Here is an 18,173-nt window from a genome sequence, read left to right as displayed (position 1 = left end):
AAATCCTATGATTATTTCCTATTAAAAGTGCTTGTTGATTCAAATTGGTACTTTATTTTCTGGGCGGATTAATTAAAAATCCCTTAATTTGTGTAAAACCAGCTAATCAAAATAAAGTATACTATATAAAAAAATTTACATTGTGCATCAGATGAACAGTGAACAAAGTGTGGGCAGTCCATCTCAGGGCCCGTTTACACCTGGTATTAAGATGCATTTGGGTCGATCACAAATGGATGATGCTAAATACAGGTATAAACAGGGTCTGAAACATTTTGAACTAGTCCACTTTCGACCACTTCCAGAGGTAGTGGAAAACACATTTGACCAGATTGCTTTCGTAGTGTAAACCCTCATGTGAACAAATGCGTTCAAACAGCCACAAAAGACTGCATCCTCTCCGCCTACTTATTTAATAGGAAGCTCGCTAGTCAGGCAGGATTTAAACTTTGTTGGCTGAAGACCCAAGTTTGGTTTGAAGAAGAAAAATGTTTGTTTTCCGTCGTCTCTGGTCACGTTCATATATAAATTGTGCAAGCTTATTTTATCCAATAGATCGAAAATGAGAAAGATCTGAATCTTCAGAAAGATCTGGAAAACCCTCCCCTCGCAGGAATCAGGACAGAAGTGGTTGAAAGTGGACAAAAGAGACGGATTAAAACACCAGGTGTAAACGTGTCTCTCTCTACTTGTGATCCGATCGTCCAGAACGCATCTTAATACCAGGTGTAAACAGGGTCTCAGGTTGGATGTGCCCTAGTATCCATCCACAACACCCTAGCATGCTAGTGGTGAGTTTTGCATGGACAAGCAACGCTCTCTAGTTTTCTGTTCTGAGCTGTAACATAAACCATTTGAAAATAGATTCTAGCAGGAGTTCTGAAACAGATTTGTGTTTTTCATCATTAGCATACACCCGCCCCACTCCACCTCAAGGCACTGGGCTCCACCGCTACCAGTTTCTTGTATTTGAGCAGCCTAAAGGCCCGACCTTGTCCCTCAGCCCGCAGGAGAAGAGCTCACTGGGTAATCACATAGACACAGTAATGGGTTTAGCCACAGAACAGTGTGTGTATGGATTTTAAAGTGATAGTTCACCCAAAATGAGAAGTATGGGATCATTTACTCACCCTCGAGTCATTCCAAACCTTTCTTTATATAATACATAAAGTTTATGGGTGATTTTTATGGTGTTTTTTAAAGCGTGACTGCCCTTGGTCACCTTATGATTTAATTTCATGGAAAGTAGCAGCATGAACATTGTGATGTATTTCTGCTTTTGTGTTCCACAGAAGAAAAAAGGGTCACACTTTATATTTAGGTGTCTTTAAGTACTATGTACTTACATATAGTGTATTTATTGTGTTGATGTTGTATTGCAAAACACTTTTTTGGGGATACGGGTAAGGTTAGGACAGGTTTAGTGGTATGGGTAGGTTAAGGTTTAGGGGAAGAGTGTGTCATTATAGAAATTAATTAAAGCTGTAATTATAAGTACAATGTAAAAACATGTACACAATAAGTGCGTTGTATTAAATTATTAATTTCAATGTTATTACATAGTAGTTAAAAGCATGTAATATAAAGTGGGACTCAAAAAGTTCATATGAGTTGCGATTTTTGGGTGAACTATCCTTTCAGTACACATAACTTGAAATACACGTCTAAAACACGCACACACACACAAACACTTGCATACTGTGCGACCACCTATTTTTGATTTTCCTGAAAATATCGCTCTTGCCATTCAGCATAACTTGTAATTAACATCTCAACATGAAATGACAAATACCACCGAGTAAGACATTGACATTTCCCTCTAATTTATATTTTATGTAATTGCTCTGTAATTTAACATTTATATCTGAATGATTGATCGCACAAAAGAGGTTAATTGAAAAGTGCCAATAACACTAGAGACTAAATACACACACTAATAGATTCTCACTTGTTACATTTCTGCACATGACATGCTGTTATTATTATACTGCTTTTCACAATAAAAAAAATTCACACAATTACAGAGACTGTGAACTGCTCTCATGACCGACATGATCCAATTATTCTTATATGGTACATGATGACCATGGCTGTCCTGATGGCAGCAAACATCTTTGTACAAAAACAGCAAATTACATTAAGTCACATTTGTCAAATTACACCATTCGTCACATTCAGCACTTGTACCAGTCACTACTTGAACTAGTTTTCTTTATTACTAATTATGTTTTTCCATTGGTCTCTGTACCTATTGAAAGGTTTCAGCTGCCTATGTGGTTTCCTGTACAGATGGCCTTATGAATTATAGGAAGTGTTTGATCTTTGAGAGTCAAGACAAGACAGTTTCCAAAGCTTATCAGACTTAAGTGAGCCAATTTAATAGCGGAAATGTAAATGCATTTGGTGTGTCTGCTTTGGGAACTGTGTATCAATGTGTATCCAGCATCATACACCTGCCCTTCCACCGCTATAGGGCATGTAACTATTTATTAATGTGTATAAGCTACTATAGACCTTATGCACCAGGGAAACAAGCATGCAGCCATCTTTCTAATTTTGTCTTTGAACTTCCATTTTTGTGGTATCTCTGTATATATCTATGGCATCACTGTGGAAGAGTAATTAGCTTGTGAAGTGGATTTACTTATTGTAGAGTTAAAGCTGCAGTCCGTAACTTTTTTTTGGTTAAAAATTATCCAGAATTTTGAGCAAGTACATAACCAGCCAGTGTTCAAAACGATCTCCTTACCTTATCCCGATTCACAACGGTAAGCTTGTAATAATGTGTTATAATTAGAGCGGTACTGGTGGATTTCCACAGGAAATTGGACATGTCTTTGCGCCATTACGTCTGAATACATAAAGAAGGAGTCCCGGCTAGGCTATATGGCATGTGTGGATGCTGCAGGTGGTAGATCATTTATAGCCTTATCTCACAGCAACTGGAATAATTTAACTTGTCATTTTGATCGCGGATTATAATGCAGAAAGGTCCAAACGACAATCATCAGTGACAAATAGAGATTCACCGGTAGTCAAAAGCAAAAGATTAGACGGTACAGAAATTGAAATCTACAGGTAACGCTGATACACACTAAATACACATAGTCACGCAATGCTGATGTTGTTAACATAAACCATTTGAGAACAAAGTATACATTTGCACGGTTTGATGTGATATGAGCTAAGCAATCGTTAGATTTAATCACCTTTTTTTTTTTTCTCAGTTGGTCAGAACAAAAGTTCTGATGAAACTTATAATTTGGTTGTACTTCCAAGACGTAGAATCTGTGATTCTGAAGTACATTATCCACACCGGTGCGGTGAATGAATGACAGCCACACAAACCCCTCAAAACATTAGATTTATCCGCGCTGAGGAGCCGTGCAACCCACGTAAAGATGATATTTCCACAAATAACTGCAATTCCAGGTTTCAAACAGAGATGGCGACAAAGAGCTAAAACTTACAGACTGCAGCTTTAATGAAAGCTATCATGAGCATTGTAACGTTTTAAGCGAATAAGCAGATAACATAATAACGAATGTCAGTAGACCGGGAAGATTTTAAATGAGTGGTGCATTCATAAATCCGTAAGATCTAACCTTCATGCTGTGGCAATACAAACCGGAAGACAGAACACAACGAGCGCTGAAAAGGGCAGGGCTACATAAGATCTATACTTTCAGTCAAAACAGGCATATTTTTAACGTTATCATTGTTTTGTCTATATTTGGATAACCAGACTGTACCAAGTTTCACGCGTCATTTGTCTATCTACACTGAACTTGAAACTGCTGCACGACGTGACTATCAACCAATCATAAGATATATGTATATACTGTATAATATTTAATAGATATTTATGTGGAGTTGAATTTTAGACCAATTGAGATTTGACAGTAGGCGAGACTACCCAGCACATTGCCACAGAAGTAGAAACTAAACTATTGACAAAAATTCTGTTGCTTATAAAATATAAAACTTGAAAATGATACTGAAATAAAAGTATTTTGCTTTGTTGAATAACAGCATTTTAACTAAACGCTGGATTTTCAAAAGTATGTGAAGTTCGCGACTCCATTTTAGCAGTAAACTTGCACAGCGTTCTTGAATTAATAATTTATTAGATGCACGCCAGCCTGTTATTGCAGGGACGTCGACTTTACATTTTCACGCCCCTAAACATGACGTGGAACAAAACAAACTGTGATTGGTTGCGTTACATGTCAGTCAAACGTTCTCTTGGGTGGTCCTCGGCCAATGAAAGCAGTGCAAGAGTCCAGACCTTCTGCCGTCAGTCTGAAGGCCTGGCTACATGAGACTACGCTGTTTGTCAGGAAAAAATGCAGTTGATTGTGCCAGTGCAGTAAAGCGCACTTATACTTCAGCTTCTACACTCCACACTAACACTTGGATATGCGCCTAATAATAGCGCACATTTAACATTAGAGGAGCAGCTATGCCAGACAGATAAGTCATCTTCATGTTTAACAAATCAAATCATGCATTTTCTACAATACCACAAGTAAACACTGTGCCAGTTCGAAAAAGACGGGCGAGGCAGCAAAAGCATAACCAGCATAACAGGAGAGGGGGCTCCACTATATATATATTCATTCAGTATTATCAGCAGCTATCGCGTTGCTCAGGAGTCAATTTTTTTTATTTATTTTTTTGCCACACAAAAAGTATTCTTGTCGCTTCATAACATTAAGGTTGAACCACTGGAGTCACATGGACTATTTTAATGATGTTTTTACTACCTTTCTGGACCTTGAAACTGGTCATTAAATTGCTGTCTATGGAGGGGTCAGAGAGCTCTCGGATTTCATCAAAAAATCTTAATTTGTGTTCTGAATATGAACGAAGGTCTTACAAGGGTTTGGAACGACATGAGGGTGAGGAATTAATAAGATAATTTTCATTTTTGGGTGAACTATCCCTTTAAGTATTAAAACGAGTAGAAGTAACCCTAGCAAAAATAAAAGCAGTTATTGTTTCTATTAGAGATAGACATGTATCGGCCAATAATCGGTATCAGCCGTTAAAAGCTATTATTATTTTCACTATCGGGCATTGGCCGATTGTTTAAAAACAGCTGATGATCAGGGAATGGTATCCTGTCAATCAAAAGGGTGCGGAAAAATGTGTCCGACTCCGACTTCAACTCATACTGTCTGTGTGTGTGAAGAAAATGTCTCTTGTTGAATTTAGGGCAACTTAACGCGACAATAACGCATTAACAGTTAAAAAATAGCCACATAAAAGCAGGCTCTATTTGACCCTATGAATCATCCGTAGTTCAAGCCAGGGTTGCCAGGTCTGCAGTTTTTCCCTACACTAAACATTATTTGTAGTACACCTCTCATCCAATAATCACAAATAGCACTGTGCTTTGTTACTTCTAAAAATAAACAATGTGTCATCTTTCAAATTCTTTTCTTTTTTTTCCACGAAATTCAAACAATAAATGCCGTTTTGACGCTCCTAAATGTGATGTGACCGATCGCTGTAGTGCCTCAGTTCAACCGGCTGAGTTATCTCTTCCACTGTAATACAAGTCTCGAAAAACATGCATGAATATTAAAAGGTATTTTGAAAGATACACTTCAACTTACTGAAATCTGTATCATGACTCATGTAATCACTCAAACACTGTTCAACCGCGGAAACGCATTTTTGTGTAGCCTACCTCAGGAAAGTCATCCAATGTTCACAGTTTGTTAGTTAGCAGTAAAGAAACGCTAGAGAGGAGCTTACTTACTGTTAATTATATATGTATGCTTGAGTTGAGTTGTATTCAAACATTTCAGTTTTTTATTTGGGTGTAATTTGCCAATTATATCTAAAAATACATAACAGTTTAATATAATAGCTTTGTTGTTAATTGCATCTAATATTATTGTGTACCAAATTAGAGTGTTCTCTGAATAGTTTGCAGCATTATTTGGGAGAGGTTACTTTTCCATAAGAAAAATCGAACTATCGGCATCGGCCTATATCATTCTGCTATCAATATCGGCTGAGAAATTTTGTATCAGTAAATCTCTAGTTTCTATGCAAAGTGAAGGATTTGTATTAAAAGTTTGGTCGCACTTTATATTAGGGGATTTTAATCTGAAAGTATGGGGAGTGATTAGTTACTGTAGTATTCAGAGGGTTTGTTCATGCTGTTGCACTCTTTTGCTCAACTATACTGAACACAATTATAAACGCAACACTTTTGTTTTTGCCCCCATTTTTCATGAGCTGAACTCAAAGATCTAAGACTTTTTCTATGTACACTCAATTATTGTTCACAAATCTGTCTAAATCTGTGTTAGTGAGCACTTCTCCTTTGCCGAAGATAATCCATCCACCTCACAGGTGGGGCACATCAAGATGCTGATTAGACAGTTTGATTATTGCACAGGTGTGCCTTAGGCTGGCCAAAATAAAAGGCCACTCTAAAATGTGCAGTTTAACTGTATTGTTCGTTGTGCATAACATACGCCTGCCCATACCATAACCCCATCACCACTATGGGCCACTCGATCCACAACATTGACATCAGCAAACCACTCACCCACATGACGCCGTACACACGGTCTGCCATCTGCCCTGTAATGTGAAACCGGGATTCATCCCTAAAGAGAACACAAAGTGCCAGACGCCATCGACTGTTAGCATTTGCCCACACAAGTCGGTTATGATGACGAACTGCAGTCAGGTCAAGATCCCGATGAGGAGGACAAGCATGCAGATGAGCTTCCCTGAGATGGTTTCTGACAGTTTGTGCATAAATTCTTTGGTTATGCAGACCGATTGTTGCAGCAGCTGTCCAGGTGGCTGGTCTCAGACGATCTTGGAGGTGAAGATGCTGGATGTGGAGGTCCTGGGCTGGTGTGTTGTGAGGCATGTTGGATGTACTGTCAAATTCTCTGAAACGCCTTTGGAGACGGCTTATGGTAGAGAAATGAACATTCAATTCACGGGCAACAGCTCTGGTGGACATTCCTGCAGTCAGCATGCCAAATGCACACTCCCTCAAAACTTGCGACATCTGTGGCATTGTGCTGTGTGATAAAACTGCACATTTTAGTACTTTGTATGATATTATGATGTATGATATTTTTCAGGAATACAAGCAAGTAAAAGTACAAGAATTCCGTTGAAATTTGCGTTTGAGTAACTCAAGTATTTTACTTCCCTTATGATTATCGATTGTTCCTTTATCGAGTTGATATGGTACGGTTATAGCTTTTCTCTTTGTCCAACTTTTTCTTTCACTGCGCAGAGAAAGAAAATAAAAGTCCTGTGGTTCTGATTAAACCTTGAATAAGCGTGAATAATATCCGTCTGTTCTCCTGTGATTGGTTCTGTTAGATGAAACCGTTTGCTAATTAAGGTTTTATTTAAAAATGTACAAAAAAAGTTCACCCCATAAAATGAATACACAAAATAGACAAAGACAAAAGCTTTTTTTTTTTTCCTCCCTTCATTTTCTTAGCTTCTTAATGGGAGGAAGGTAGATAGAACAGAAAATGATTTGTAAATTGAAATGGGCTGTGGAAATGTTGAGTTGAATTTGAACATGTTTGCTCACATGAGCACCACAGCTTCATGTTAACTGCCGGCACATTTAGTTTTATGGCCGTTATTACACATAGTATCTGTAACGGGATCAGGACATGAGGCAGACTGGAACTCACCCTAATATGACAGACGAGTCTTGATTTACATTGCATTTAAAGCAGTGGCCTTGTTTTGATCAAATATGCGTCAATTGACACACCACACTGTTTGAAACTAAAACAGAAATACAAATAATTAATGATTTTTGTCCAGCTCATGTTGTAATCCCGTCTGAAATCCCGTCTGACTTTGCCAAAACATATATTGTTATCTTGATGCCTAATTTGATTTCCTAATCATTTTCTCATTAGTATTTTTCATTGGCTCTGATCAGGCCAAAATTATGTCAACAACGGACCCCTCGAGTCATTTCCTGTATGTGTATTGTATTCTGATCAAATTGTTGCAACAGTCTCTTTATATCAGCCCTAAAAAGTGGAATTAGAAGATATTACAATCCCTCACCATGCATAATGCATACTAACCATAATACTCCCCGGGTTTTCCTGCTCAGCGGTCTTTGTTTTCGTCTGCAATCTACCAGAGATAATATAATTGATCCTTTTGTCTCACTGATTAGAAGGACATGTGTGTGATGTCAAAATAAATATTTAACTAGATCTTTGTAGAAAATATGAGTGTTTTGCCCATTCTAATCTTGTGGGTGGTTGCTAGGGTGTTCTGGAAGGAAGTTCTTTACTGGCTCAAGTCACAAAAAAAAAATAAGTAGGGGAGAGCGGGGCACAACCTTTTGACTTTCTCAGTTGATGTACTGTGTTATTTACTTGGGGTTCAGAGTATTTATTTTTCCCCACATTAATTTCACACATGTCTAGTACAATTATGCGGTTTGTTTCACTAATACAGTGCATACTTGTTTCTTGATTTAACCCGAAATAATAGAAATGAAATGTGACAACATGCCCCTTAGGTGGGGTACATTATAACATGTGAGGGGCACATTTTAACATGACCAATGACAGCTTAAAATGTTATCTGATCTAACAGAAATAAAATATACAAGATAAACTAAAATATTTTGGCAATAAAATACAATTATTTTGCCTGGATGCCAGCCGAATTAAGCCCCGCCCACAACATTTGAGTTCGGGAAATCGTCTGGACTTGATCCGTTGTGGAGCAACTATGCCTGAACAGGAGCTGTTCGGACCAATCAAATTGTCAGGGCGGGCTTTATATGATGCTAAACAGGAACGTAACCATCCACGTCACCAAAGAGCGCTTGGGTTGAATTTGTTTTAATCCTAAACGGACAACTTGTTCGTATTTGCATTCACCTTTACTATTCCTCTCAAAAATTATGATCGTGTTGGTAAGTACTTCGTGTATCCTTAAAATTCTTTTTACAACACTGGCAAAGATCGGCAAAACACAGCTATACAGCATAGTTTAAAGCATAATAATTATTAAAGGGGTCATGAACTTAAAAAAAAAATGTTATACTGTTGCCTGAGGTCAACTTATGATGTTTGCGTTGTTTTTACATTCAAAAACATCATAATGAATAATTAATAGGCTATTTTATACCATGGTTTTGAGCCATTTTTTATGGACGTGCTGCATTAAAGGCTTGGAAGTAAATGCAGTATAAAAAAATGCCCACTGCTATGATTGGATAACAGTTTTACATATTTAATGAGCTCCGGCTCCCCCGTGAGTACACGTGAGGAATTGTTTTGAAAGCGTGTGGCAAAACGGCAACCGGAATGATTCGCCCACAGGGCTCGCAAAATGTCTTTATCAAACAAACACAATGATTTATCTCTCATCCACCCGCAATTAATTGGAATGTTATTTTTTATTACTTGGCCCGCCCGATCGGTGGATATAACCGCAAACCGCATCACTAACACACACACGCACGCACGCACAAGCCTCACTGCAGAGTCAGCATGATCAAAACTTCCGTGATTGTATTTTTCCTTTCAAACATCAAGTCAAGAGAGTGAACAACGCACATCAAGAAAGGAAGGTTATTTCACTATTTAAGATAGCCCGTCGGCAGGCTGGTGATACCTTTTGGCTTTGCGAGCCCTGGCCCACATGTCCGAGTCTGATCACCAATCGCAGGACAATGAACCAACAACACCTCCAATAAAGGATTCTCCAGCCTGTGACAGCGTGCTAAGTTATGTTCAGTTAGACACATACACATAATCAATAGTTATCAAATGATCTGTAACAATGCAATCTATCACATATAAAAAACATGTTTTACTCACATTAGTGTGTTGCATCATTCATTCATGTTATCTCATCCTGTCTGCAAATCCAGTCTCTTGTTTACAAACGAATCCATGGTGAAATGAAGGAACAAACGCATTGCAATGTCTTCCCCACGTGAGCTGGATATTCAATAAAAATAAAGTTAATCCATGATTTCATAATATTGGAATCCAAATGAAGCTTATGCAGCATGTTTATTGCTTGGAAATTCAATCCGGGTTAGCTCCACGTAGGCCTATATTATTTATCTATAACATGTCAGGCACTCATTGGTGGGCGGGGCTACAGAATCAGGCATTGTTTTTCTTCTGTTGAGGCGGTGTTTCACCACACAAAAACTTTTATATATCAAAGGCTGAATAAAAAGTTGATTTCTCAATTCATGATCCCTTTAATAATTTATGAACATTGACTCTCAGTCTTTATTCACCTTTTTCTCATAGTTTCGCAATAGAATTCATAAAAGGATAGAATTGCATAGTTCTAATAGGGGCTCATTGTAACGCAGTGTGACAACATGCCCCACCTGCACAACTGGGATTTAAACCCGGCTCATGTCTTCTGCTGTTAGATCAGCATTAAAGAACGATCTCAACTGTTAAATAAAAGATATACGATTAAAATAATATCAGATTTGTCTAGTTTTAAATAAACACACAAAAAAACAGAGATGAAAAATGAACTTAAGAAATTTAGTTTTGCTATAGTTATAGTAATTTCTTCCAAAGATTTTTTTAATTTTGGTGCAATCTTTTCTTTATATAGTGTTGATATGGCAACTAGTAAATACACTAAGTTTCTTCATCCTGGCATTTGTGGAAAGTTTGAAACAATGTACCCCACTTTAGGTTGTGCCCTCTCACCCCTATGGGAGTAAGATATTTTTTGTATTTGTTTTATAGCCTGCTAGGCATAAATATTGTTTAGGCCCGTTCACACCAAGAAGAATAACTATATTAGCATCCACGCCAGTGGATGATATCGTTCTGTTTATTCTGTCCTGATTTCTTCGAGAGGAGGGTCTATGGAGGGTAAATCTCTGGGTTTTTTCAGATCTTTTGATCTAATGGACAAAATAAGCTTGCGCAATTTACATATGAACGCGAAAGGAGACAACAGAAAAACATAGAGACACACTCTGATTTCTAAGTGTGTTAGAAATCAGAAATGGTGAGAGAACATTGTGCTTGGTACGTTTTTCATCTTCAAACCAAACTTGGGTCTTCAGCCGACAAAGTTTAGGTCCCGTCTGGCTAGCGAGCTTCCCATAATGTTTTAGGTCAGTCGCAGGGAGTATGCAATCTTTTGTGGCTGTTCGAACACATGAGAGTTTACACTACGAAAGCAATGCGGTCAAATGCGTTTCTGCTAACTCTGGAAGTGGGCGAAAGTAGACAAGCTCAAAATGTTTCAGACCCTGTTTACACCTGTATTTAGCGTCATACACCAGGTGTAAACAGGCCCTCTGTAATACTTTCGCATCCTTTTTTAAAAAAGCTTGATGCTGGTCGATATTCACTACTGTTATATGAAGGAGCGCAAGCAGGACATTTAAAAAACTTCTCCTTTTGTGGTCCCCAAAAGAAAGAAGGGCATACCACGTTAGAAAACCACCAGGGTGAGTAAATGATGACTTCATTTTAGCGTGAACTATTTCTTTAATACAGAGCATTCCATGTGGTGAACTCGACTACAAACGTGCGTTTCATTTGCGTGTGGCCTGTAACCGGTACCCATCTCTCATGTTCTGCCGACATTGATTGACTAATTGATCTAATTGGAGGGCTTGGAGCATTTGACTGTGGGTGTGGAGACATCTAATGATCATTTTCCACTTCCCCGACTCTTCGCTCGACACACAGCTCTCTAATGGTGATACTCCATTTCCCCTGATGCTGAGCTCAACTCAATTTCAGCCTGAGCTTTGATCTTCAAGCGTACAGGGAGAGGTGCGCTACACGCCTGCCGTACAGACTTCAGGGCCGGGCTCGTGTTCGTGTGTGTGGGTAGAAAGAGAAATGTGGGTCACGGAAAGGACAGTGACAGCTGGTTGTTACACAATTGGCAATGGGTGGCATGCGGGCGGCAGTGGGCATGAGAGATGTGTGTTGGTGGGGAATCCCCATGCCTCCTCTGCGTCCCGTATTCTTCTCAATGGCCGTTCTGGTGCCAGGGGTTTCACAGGCCACGGGTCAAGCCAAGCGGAGGTGGCAAATGGGCACGTAGGGCTCGGCGTCCTCTAGCTGCCAGCTGGCACGGCGGCGTCTGTTCACACGCTGGCCTTCAGACTCAAACACAGGGCGTACAACCCACTACTTTGTACTCTCCCTAAACACCCTCCCACCCACACTCACGCTGCCCACACACACACACACGCTGCCGGTGGAGTTGTCTCAGAGAGAGGGATATTTTTACTGTCTCTCTCATCGTCGAGTGTGTGGGAGCCCTTCTTTCATTCAGATGCTTTACCTGTGACACATGAGTTGTGAATTGAAAGATTATGAACTTAAGAACTTTTTGTTAAAGTATGCAATGCTATTTTATAATGGCACACAACTATTCATTGCATAATATTTGTTTAGAACAACTTAAATAACTGTATATATGAAGAATAGCTAAAATAAGAGTTATTTATTTATCAACATCATGGTTTTAATTAAGTTTTCCCCTTTTATGTATTGCAATTTATAGCAAAAATACAGAAAATCCACTTTGCAACAACAACAACAATTATGAAAAGAAACAAATAAATAAATGGGGAATAAAGCACCTTGTATGTGCCTTCTGTTCAGCTTTTTCTCTTAAACTAAAATGAAATTATTAAAACAATTATATATGTAAAATAAATGCTGCTTGCGTGTCACTGAGCACAAAATGAAGCTTCTGTTGTGGTCGTCCCATTTATGACACATTTCAACATGTGTGTGTTGATTTTGATGTTTGTTTTGGATCATTGTCCTTATGGAAGATCCAACCACGGCCCATTATAAGATTTTTAGCAGAGGCCGTCAGGTTTTGATTTTTTTATCTGTTGGTATTTGCTAGAATCCATGGTGCCATGAATCTGAATAAAATGTCAAGGACCTCCAGCAAAAAAATAGGCAAACCAACATTAAAGATCAAAAGGATAAACATTGCAGATTTATTTTCACAGCCGCCTTTGCTCATATTTACCAAGGGTGCCAATATTAGTGGAGGGCACTGTACAACTAATTAAAATAACTAAATAAAAATGAAAAATGTTGCCTTGGCATTATACAAGGCAATATTTCCCTTTATATACTAAAATAACTAAATTAAAATTGAAATAAAAAGTAGAAAAAAAAATACAGACATATTTTTAAGACATTGACTAAAACTTTAACTAAAACAAAAATGGAAAATACATATAAAAAAATAGATTTCAAAATATCAATAAAAGCTATATTAAACGCGCAACATATTGCATATTTCCCCAAAAAGTTTTTCATGCAGTATATGATGTCACACCAAAGGACGTCAACATCCCAACCGGCCTGCATCATTTGTCAATTTCACCAAAAAACAAAAACAAATCCAGCGTAAAAGTCCATAAATAATATTGAACCCACTTTATATTATGTATCTTTAATTACAATGCTCTAACTATGTAAATTAAGCATTTGATCAAATGTGTGTATATATTTTCTGTTGACCCTTCCCATACCCCTTAACCCTTAACGCAACTGTAAACCTACCCATACCACTAAACCTGTCCCAACCTTACCTGTACCCCACCTCAACAGCAGCACAAGTGTTTTGCAACATACAAAAATGTACCAAAAACACAAAATCTTGTTTAGCTTTTAGCAAACTAAACTTAATTAACCATGCTTATCATATAGATTTGTCTGATGCATTTGAACTAACAAATTTAAAAAACATTTAGAAGTAAAACTCAAAAAAGTTCATGCAAAAAATAAACAAAATATAATGAGTTGAGTTTTTTTTTTTGTAAAATAAAGTGGAAGCATTTTTTTATAATAATAAAAAAAACTAACAATTTAATGCAAGAACTCTAGAATTCTGTATAAAATGTGTTTTTGATTTTAGATTTTCAGTAAATAATCACAAGCAAGAATGATATTTGTTCATATTTATTTATGTACTTGTGATAATATACAGTAATAAATAAAATAAATTTCTTTATATTTTAAAGTAAAAAAGGACCCGCTTTATATTAGGTGGCCTTAACTACTATGTACTAACGTTTAAATTACTCATTTGATACAATGCACTTATTGTGTACATACATGTTTTTACAATATACTTACATTTTTTTAAAATACATGCAATTACATCTGTAATTAATTTCTGTATTTACATTTATAATTACACTGCTGAGCCTTCCCTTACACCTAACCCTACCCTTAAATTTACCCATACCAACACCTGTCCCTAAATTAACCCGTATCCCACCTCAATATCAGCAAAAGTGTTTTGCAATTCAATATGAACACAATAAGTATATTGTACTTATTTTTTGATGTAAGTACATAGTAGTTAAGGCCACCTAATATAAAGTGGGACCGTAAAAAAAATGCCACTCTGGGTCTTCCATATACACTTGATGCTAATGAATCGCTGAATCTGTGTTTTTAACTAGTTTTCAGTAATTAATCAAACTTCTCAAATCTATTGTCATTTTTGCTAATGATGTTTAAATCAATAAAAATGTCGGTTTTAAAGTGCCACTATTAGGCCCCGATCAGACAGAACACGTTTTTCAGGTTTGAAAACGCGAGGCGCACCGCACTGCCTTTTTTTTGGTTGAAGTTTTTCAATTTTGAAAAGAGCAGTGCACTGCGTTTTTTTTTTATGTTGCTAGGTAACCCCCAAATCAGCTGTCCTGTCAGTCTAATCAAGGTAACGGTCACCACTACGGAAGGCTCGCCTCTCCATTCATTCGATTGGACAATAGAAAAAAAACGCGATGACATCTGTTGATTTTTTTTTTTCAACTTTCGCCCGGGGCGCATAAACAGCTCGCAAAGTGCTCACTGTCAACAAAAATGTATTTAAAAAAGGCGTCACTGCAAAAACCATTCTGTCTGATCGGGGCCTTGGGCTGTTTTAAAGGTTCCTTTTTTCTTTTTTTTTACAATATGTTTACATGCATCCAAGGTCAAAAAACACTAATAATACACATTTCACAGCACCTCATTTCTCAAAGAGTCCGAAAACGATTTATTCAAAGATTCCGTCTCTCTAAACTCCTCCTATCTGAGTGCCTGCTCTGCTCTGATTGGTCAGATGGTCCAGTCTGTTGTGATTGGTCTAACGCTTGCAGTGCATGTTAGAATCCAAACGCTAATTAGCATATTCTAATTTCAGCTCTGGAGAACTTGATACACAGTGATATGAACAGTAACGATGGCATCAGTTGGCGTCAGTGAGTCCTCATCCTTTGGAAGTGCATCAAAGTAGATTTGCTTTCTCAGCAGAAAACGGCGTCTTCTCAACATGTCGACAACATGAACCAAACTCTTCCAGTCTCAGCTACAACTACGGTCTCTGAGGGTCAAAGTAGACGCTGGTCACGAGCAGCCAATGAAGACCATAGACTGACATTATGCTAATTTGTTACAAACCTCCATAGGAAGTGAGACTGGAATTAATGACGACAAACAGCTATATTACACACTTTATGAAAGATAATATTCAAAAAAACGTAACAGGGGCACTTGAAAGCTGTTCTGCTAGTCACAAGGCAAGAAGAAGGTGCAAAACTAGCCTCTTACCATTGTCTTTAGGACAATATGACGCCCAGCCCCTAATGTGAATTGCAAGAGGTCAATACAGGAAAGTGTCTAGAGGTGTTCATACTTTATGAACTCCGTATCTTTGCACTCCATCGGTGAGGTTATGTATAAACCACAGCTACAGCTGAACCATCATATAGGCTGAGACAATGAGAGCAGAGTGAAAGTCAAGCGCTGCAACAGTGCTCGTCTTTGAAGTGTGAGTACTTCAAAAGAATGAAGTCAGCCTGTAATCAGTCCAGCATCTCAGAGTCAGCACTTCTCTGCTCGACGCCGTTAGTTCAGAGATCATGGCCTACTCACACTGACTCATGCTTGTTGAGGAAGAAGGACTGGGAGAGTGATAACATAGCTGTGGAATGGGAAATCACTATGACTCTTAAAAGTGGAAAAGTGAAAGTGCATGCATACTTCATAATCTGTGTTAAAGTAACTTTGTTTCTTACTCATGAGTTAATTTCTGGTGACAAAATCATGCAGCGTGGGCGAGAATGTTACTATTAAAATGAATGTGTTACATTACGTTACTGCAGATCTCCTAATATGTACAACAAGGATGCATTAAAGGGTTAGTTCACCCAAAAATGAAAAGTGGCCCATGATTTACTCACCCTCAATTCATCCTAGATGTACAGGACATTCTTCTTTCAGACTAATAAGATCGGAGTTATATTAAAAATGTCCTGGCTCTTCCAAGATTTATAATGGCAGTCGCTTGTTGTTTCATTTTTGAAGTCCATAAAAGTGCATCTATCCATCATATAACTGCACCACAAGGCAATAAAGGCCTTCTGAACAAGCGGCAACCTCCCGCAGTTTCTCTTGAAGCCAATACAGAAGTGACTTAAACTGCAATTCATTGACTGGCCGCTAGGGACAGACTCCAGAAGGGAGCAGAATCTCATTGAGGTCCATGTTAAAATGTCCAACTTTACAGCAAAAAAAAAACAAAACATGTTTACAGCCTGGTACAAATTGTGGTTTTGGTCTGTATACGGCTAATTTTGCCCTTCATGACAACTGTGAGGGGGGTGAATTTTTTATAACTCATTCGTTTACATTATATAAAGCCTTAAAGTTCTGCATATTTAAGGGCGTGGCCACTTTGAGTGACAGGTGGATTGCCGTTTGTCTGCTGTCTGTTAGTCATCACGTCACCTCAGCTCCGCCCACACCCCGCCTCTTTGCCCATTTTCTGTTACCCGGGAGTGACACGCGATGACGTGCTGCCAGCTCGTCCCTACTTTACGCTTCAGAATTGGTCTTCAGAATCCTATGGGTGACGTCACGGACACTACGTCCATATTTTTTTTACAGTCTATGCTTCTGAAGTGAAGTGTTGCGTAAGAAAAATATCCATATTTCAAACTTTATAGACTAAAATAACTAACTTCCGGCGGTCAGCAGTAGGCAAGTCGACTTACGGTGAAAGAGTAACCCTTGACCTTTGAACCCTTGATGCATGCGTATTGACAAGTGCAGAAGCGCAGAGGATAGAGCAAAACAAAACACTGGTCATGAATTAGTCTAAAATGAGAATTTTTAAAGAGAAATGGCGGAGGATTTAATATTTCGATTTATATTTCGATATAAGAGAAGAGGGGTTTGAGTTTGTTGCCCAGCCCTATCCACGAGATGCGTCAAAAAATATTTTCTTTGTATTGGTCTTAAGTAATATTCTAATTTTCTGAGATACTGAATTTGGGATTTTCCTTAGTTGTCAGTTTTAATCATCAAAATTAAAATAAATAATCATTTGAAATACATCAGTCTGTGTGTAATGAATGAATATAATATACAAGTTTCACTTTTTGAATGGAATTAGTGAAATAAATCAACTTTTTGATGATATTCTAATTATATGACCAGCACCTGTATACATGCAAATATTTCTTCAAATATACACATAATAATTATAATCACAGTACACACATACATATTATGTAAACACAAACTTTTATTTTGGATGAGATTAATCGATTTGACAGCACACACACACACACACACACACACACACACACACACACACACACACAAAACGTTTCTTGTCTTGTCACATTCAGTTATGAATTACATTTAAATTATAGCATATTTTCAATTCAAAATGGCAGAATTACATTTAAAAAGTTGAGTAGTTTGCATCACTGTATGTTACTGTGGGTCATTAAACATATCCATCATAAAACAGTTGTCAAATATTAAATGTTTAGCTACCACGTATGCACTTTTTCACTGTAAAAACTCAAATTGTCGCTTTGGAATTCACACTCATCTTCAGTCAACTTTAAGCCCCGCCTTCTTTGATCTGATTGGCCATCATTTTGACAGTGACGAGCACTGTTGGACCCCTGAGGCAGACCAGCCTAGAAATGTACATTTTTAAACTGCCTGCCATCCTTCAACAAACAGAGGTGCACGATTACTTTTGAACGGCAATCAGGCCACATAAAGGAAGCCGAGCAATATTTTCTTCTCCGCTTCACCTCGAGCAGTTAAATGCAGATGGATGTGTTTGATGTGTGCGCGCTA

At 38.0% G+C, this 18,173-nt stretch overlaps 1 protein-coding gene across 1 annotated transcript in view; it reads left to right on the top strand.

The window, feature by feature from the left end:
* The window catches only part of pebp4 (phosphatidylethanolamine binding protein 4), a gene marked incomplete at both ends in the record, with an annotated part of 206,777 nt that overhangs the window by 174,109 nt on the left and 14,495 nt on the right, over positions 1–18,173 (top strand). Inside the window, one exon of the mRNA XM_079826604.1 lies at positions 910–1,026. Coding sequence (XP_079682730.1) covers positions 910–1,026 — 117 coding nt within the window. The remainder of the gene's footprint in view (positions 1–909; positions 1,027–18,173) is intronic.

The sequence above is a fragment of the Gobio gobio genome (assembly GCF_949357685.1).
Source record: "Gobio gobio genome assembly, chromosome: 10".
In the NCBI taxonomy this organism is placed as follows: Eukaryota; Metazoa; Chordata; class Actinopteri; order Cypriniformes; family Gobionidae; genus Gobio; species Gobio gobio.
This window is presented reverse-complemented; position numbering and strand designations above follow the sequence as displayed.